Source organism: Silene latifolia, chromosome Y, assembly GCF_048544455.1.
Source record: "Silene latifolia isolate original U9 population chromosome Y, ASM4854445v1, whole genome shotgun sequence".
Classification (NCBI taxonomy): Eukaryota; Viridiplantae; Streptophyta; class Magnoliopsida; order Caryophyllales; family Caryophyllaceae; genus Silene; species Silene latifolia.
The window spans coordinates 276092607-276096721 of record NC_133538.1 but is presented as its reverse complement, the minus strand read 5'-3'; the positions used below and the strand labels follow the sequence as shown (position 1 = coordinate 276096721).

The 4115-nt window shown below is 38.1% G+C and overlaps 1 protein-coding gene across 1 annotated transcript; it reads left to right on the top strand.

The window, feature by feature from the left end:
- The first annotated feature begins 2129 nt into the window (after positions 1-2129).
- LOC141630733 (uncharacterized) lies at positions 2130-3269 on the top strand. The gene has a single exon (XM_074443498.1). It carries the CDS (start codon positions 2130-2132, stop codon positions 3267-3269), a length of 1140 nt encoding a protein of 379 aa, XP_074299599.1.
- Positions 3270-4115: the final 846 nt, after the last annotated feature.

Below are 4115 nucleotides of genomic sequence, written 5' to 3'. Positions count from 1 at the left end.
TAATAATAATAATAATAATAATAATAATAATAATAATAATAATAATAATAATAATAATAATAATAATAATAATAATAATAATAATAATAATAATAATAATAATAATAATAATAATAATAATAATAATAATAATATTTTGCGGAAAGGAGGTTGATGTTGGTTTGGTTGACGGACATGGGGTTCTCGTCGTCCTGCGGATTTTTTCTTTATTCTTGGGACAAAGGGGCGTGATGTGTGCGTTGACTTGACCGGGTCTTCGCTTTGACTCGGGCGGGATGACGAATTTTGTGCCTGGCCGGGTTGTTCCGATCTTTGCTCACCTAAGTGTGCTAAGTATTGGGATTTGTGCTTGTGCGGCGTTTTATGGTTTCCTTCCATTCTCTTTCTCATCGCTTGGGGAGTTGGGTCCTGATCTTTGTTGCCTTGCTCAAGCGGATCCGAGAAATTCTCGGTATCTCAGGATGCTGGGGCTCGGGTGGCCGCTTACATTTTTACTAGACTTAGCTTTGCTGTTGCTAAGGTTGTGAGAGCCCAGCCTGTTTCTCGGCTGCCCACCAATTTCATGTAAACTTTGTTTTTCATTTAATGAAAGCTGCGCGCATCCTTCTATAATAATAATGATAATAATAATAATAATAATAATAATAATAATAATAATAATAATAATAATAATAGTACTAATAGTACTAATAGTAAAAATAATAATACTACTAATAGTACTACTACTACTACTAATAATAATAATAATAATAATAATAATAATAATAATAATAATAATAATAATAATAATAATAATAATAATAATAATAATAATAATAATAATAATAATAATAATAATAATAATAATAATAATAATAATAATAATGGATTTACATTTTTGTGAGGACGGTTGCAATGCTGAAGACATTGTAATTGAAAAAGAGGATATTCCAGAGGAACTTAGACTATGGGAATTTTCTTTAGTGGGAGTTGTGATAGGGATGAAACCCACACTTCCTCAAATGAAGGATTATGTGGAGAAAAATTGGAACCATGTCAAAGGCCCCTTGGTCCAATATTATCGGAAAGGTTGGTTTGTTTTTAGGTTTGATTGTTTGAAGGATATGCATGATGTCTTACGGAAGGGACCTTGGCTTGTGGGAGGTTATGCTTTCATCCTTAAACACTGGACACCCTCTTTTGGTCAGGAATTGGATGATGTTTCTAGGGTGCATGTATGGGTCCTTCTCCCTGATCTTGAACCTTACCTCTGGTCTTCTAGGGCTCTAAGTAAAATTGCCAGTAAGATTGGTGTACCAATATGTGCTGATAATGTTACAACACTTAAAGTTCGCCTTGGGTTTGCTAGGATTATGGTAGAAGTAGACCTATCAAAGGATCTAGTGAAGTATGTGTCTCTCATTAGCCCCTTTAACAACTACATAACCCAGCCTGTGATATATGAATGGTTGCCACATTATTGCCATTGTTGTAAGAAGCTGGGACATGTTGAATCTAACTGTAAAAGGAACAAAAAATCTCAACCTAAGGAAGTTTACAAAAAGAAGGAAGCCACAAGCTCTCAGCCTAGTGCTAAACTGGGGCAGCCTGCTGTGGATGGTTCTAGTATTCCTGTGAATACAGTGGAGGATGTTGCTAGCACTGAGACCTCTGAGCTTACTGAGAAATCAGTTCAGGCAAGCTCAATAGTTGCTGCTTCCTTAATTGTGGCAAGTCCTAGCAAGACCACTCCTCCTCCAACAGGAACTGATGGAGTAGGTCTAAAAGGGTTTGGATCCAAGGTTAAATATAGTGGTGCAAAAACTGCTATTGTCAACAGGTACTCTCAACTGGCTACTGATGAACCTGATTAGACACTAGCTGAGGAAGGTGTTAGTAATACTCACATGGTGACTGTTGACACAGTGGCAGAATCTGAACCTCCTGATAAACAATGAAAATTACTTCATGGAACGTAATGGGTGCAAATGAGCCATTTAAGATGCATGAAATAAAGGCTCAAATAAAACAATGGCAAGTGGATATTGTTGGACTTTTAGAGACTCGAATAAAACCTAATAAAGCCCCTACTATTATTAGGAATAACTTTCATTCTTGGCAAGTTGAGTGCAATTATGAACATCATCATAATGGTCGTATTTGGGTACTTTGGAATCCTAGGCTCGTTTACATTGATTTTGATCAAGCACAGTCAGTATATTCATCTTGAAGCTGTTCACCTTTCTACTAATAGCCATATGCTAATTACTATGGTCTATGGCTTTAACTTTGGGACAGCTAGGAAAAGTTTATGGGATGGCTTGAATCTCATATCTTCTTCTGCTACTAAGCCTTGGATAATTATGGGTGATTTTAATGTTGTTAGGTCTCCTGATGAAAGACTAGGTCCTAATCCACCTAGCCTTCAAGATATCAGAGATTTTAATGACTGTATCCTCTCCAACTCTCTCACTGATATTAGAAGTCTGGGATCTGATTTTAGTTGGACTAACAAGCATGAGGGGACTACTAGGACCTGGGCTAGATTGGACAGGGCTCTGGTTAATTTGTACTGGATCCAGACTTATTCTACTTCTAGTGCTGAATATCTTCCTCCTGGGGTCTCTGACCACTCACCCGTAGAGGTTAAGCTTGATCTCAACTCTGCTCCCCCCAAGACTGGGTTTCAATTTCTTAACTGTTGGATTTCTCATCCATCTTTCCTTGATACTGTTTCTAAGTCTTGGTCCACTGGTAACATCTATGGCACTCATATGTATTGTTTAATGGAAAAACTCAAAAAATTGAAAGGGGATCTGAAGCACCTGCACTCACTACACTTTGCTAATCTGATTAGTCGGGTTAGTGAATGCAGGATCAAGCTGCAGAATTGTCAGGAAGCCATTATGATGTCTCCTTTGGACACGGACTTATTAAATGAGGAACAAGTCCTTCTTGCTCAATTTAAGAAGCTCAAACAGGCTGAACTAAGTGCATTGAATCAGAGAGCCAAAATCACTCATATTCGTCTGGATGACTGCAGTACTAAGTACTTCTATGATAGAATTGCTGAGAGGCACCACTGCAATTATATTAGTCAAATCACTGATGCTCAGGGGGTTGTTCATGATACCGATACAGGAGTAGGCGCTGCTTTTACTTCCTATTATACACAACTCCTTGGAACTCCTCGTGACAGAACTGATCTTGATCCTGATATCTTAGCTAGTGGGCGTTGTCTTCCTAGTTCTGAAGTCCAGGGGTTAACTAAACCTATCTATAGAGAATAAATCCGCAAAGCTCTCTTCAGCATTGATTCAAATAAAAGTCCGGGTTATGTTGGCTACTCTTCTGGGTTTTATAAAGCTGCTTGGGGGATTATTGGTGATAAATTTTGCACTGCTGTTCAAGATTTCTTCCTGAAAAAGAAAATGCTGAAATAAGTGAACATAACTACAATCACCTTGATACCTAAGAAACAAATAGCTACTTCTGTACTGGACTTTCGACCTATTGCCTGTTGCACGGTAATTTACAAGACCATCAGTAAAATACTGGCTGCTAGGCTCAAAGCTACCCATCCTCATCTTGTTGGTAATGAACAATTAGCTTTTGTCCAGGGCAGGAATATATTTGATAATATCATGCTCTGTCAAATGCTTATTAATGGCTATGGCAGGAAATATATTACCCCTCGCTGTCTGTTGAAAATTGATATTAGGAAAGCTTTCGACTCATTAGATTGGAATTTCATCAAGCAAATGCTCTATGGCTTCAAATTCCCTGAGGAATTCATTGAGTGGATTATGCTATGTGTCTCCACTCCTTGGTGTACCCTCAAACTAAATGGCTCTTGTACTGGTTTTTTTCAAGGCAAAGCTGGCATTAGGCAAGGTGATCCTCTTTCACCTTATCTTTTCGTCTTAAGTATGGAAGTTCTCTCCCGGCTACTCAGGCTTAGCACAACTGATCCTGCTTTCTCTTTTCATCCCAAATGCAAACGTATTAATCTTAACCACCTTATATTTGCAGATGACTTGATGTTATTCACTCGGGGTGATACTCCTGCTGTCCTCACGGTTCTTAAATGCTTGGACAAATTTGCCACTACCTCTGGACTGACTTCTAACCCAGCC

Bases quoted from the DNA above. Each gene is read 5' to 3' on its own strand.
- LOC141630733 (XM_074443498.1), top strand. From the start codon at position 2,130: ATGGTCGTATTTGGGTACTTTGGAATCCTAGGCTCGTTTACATTGATT.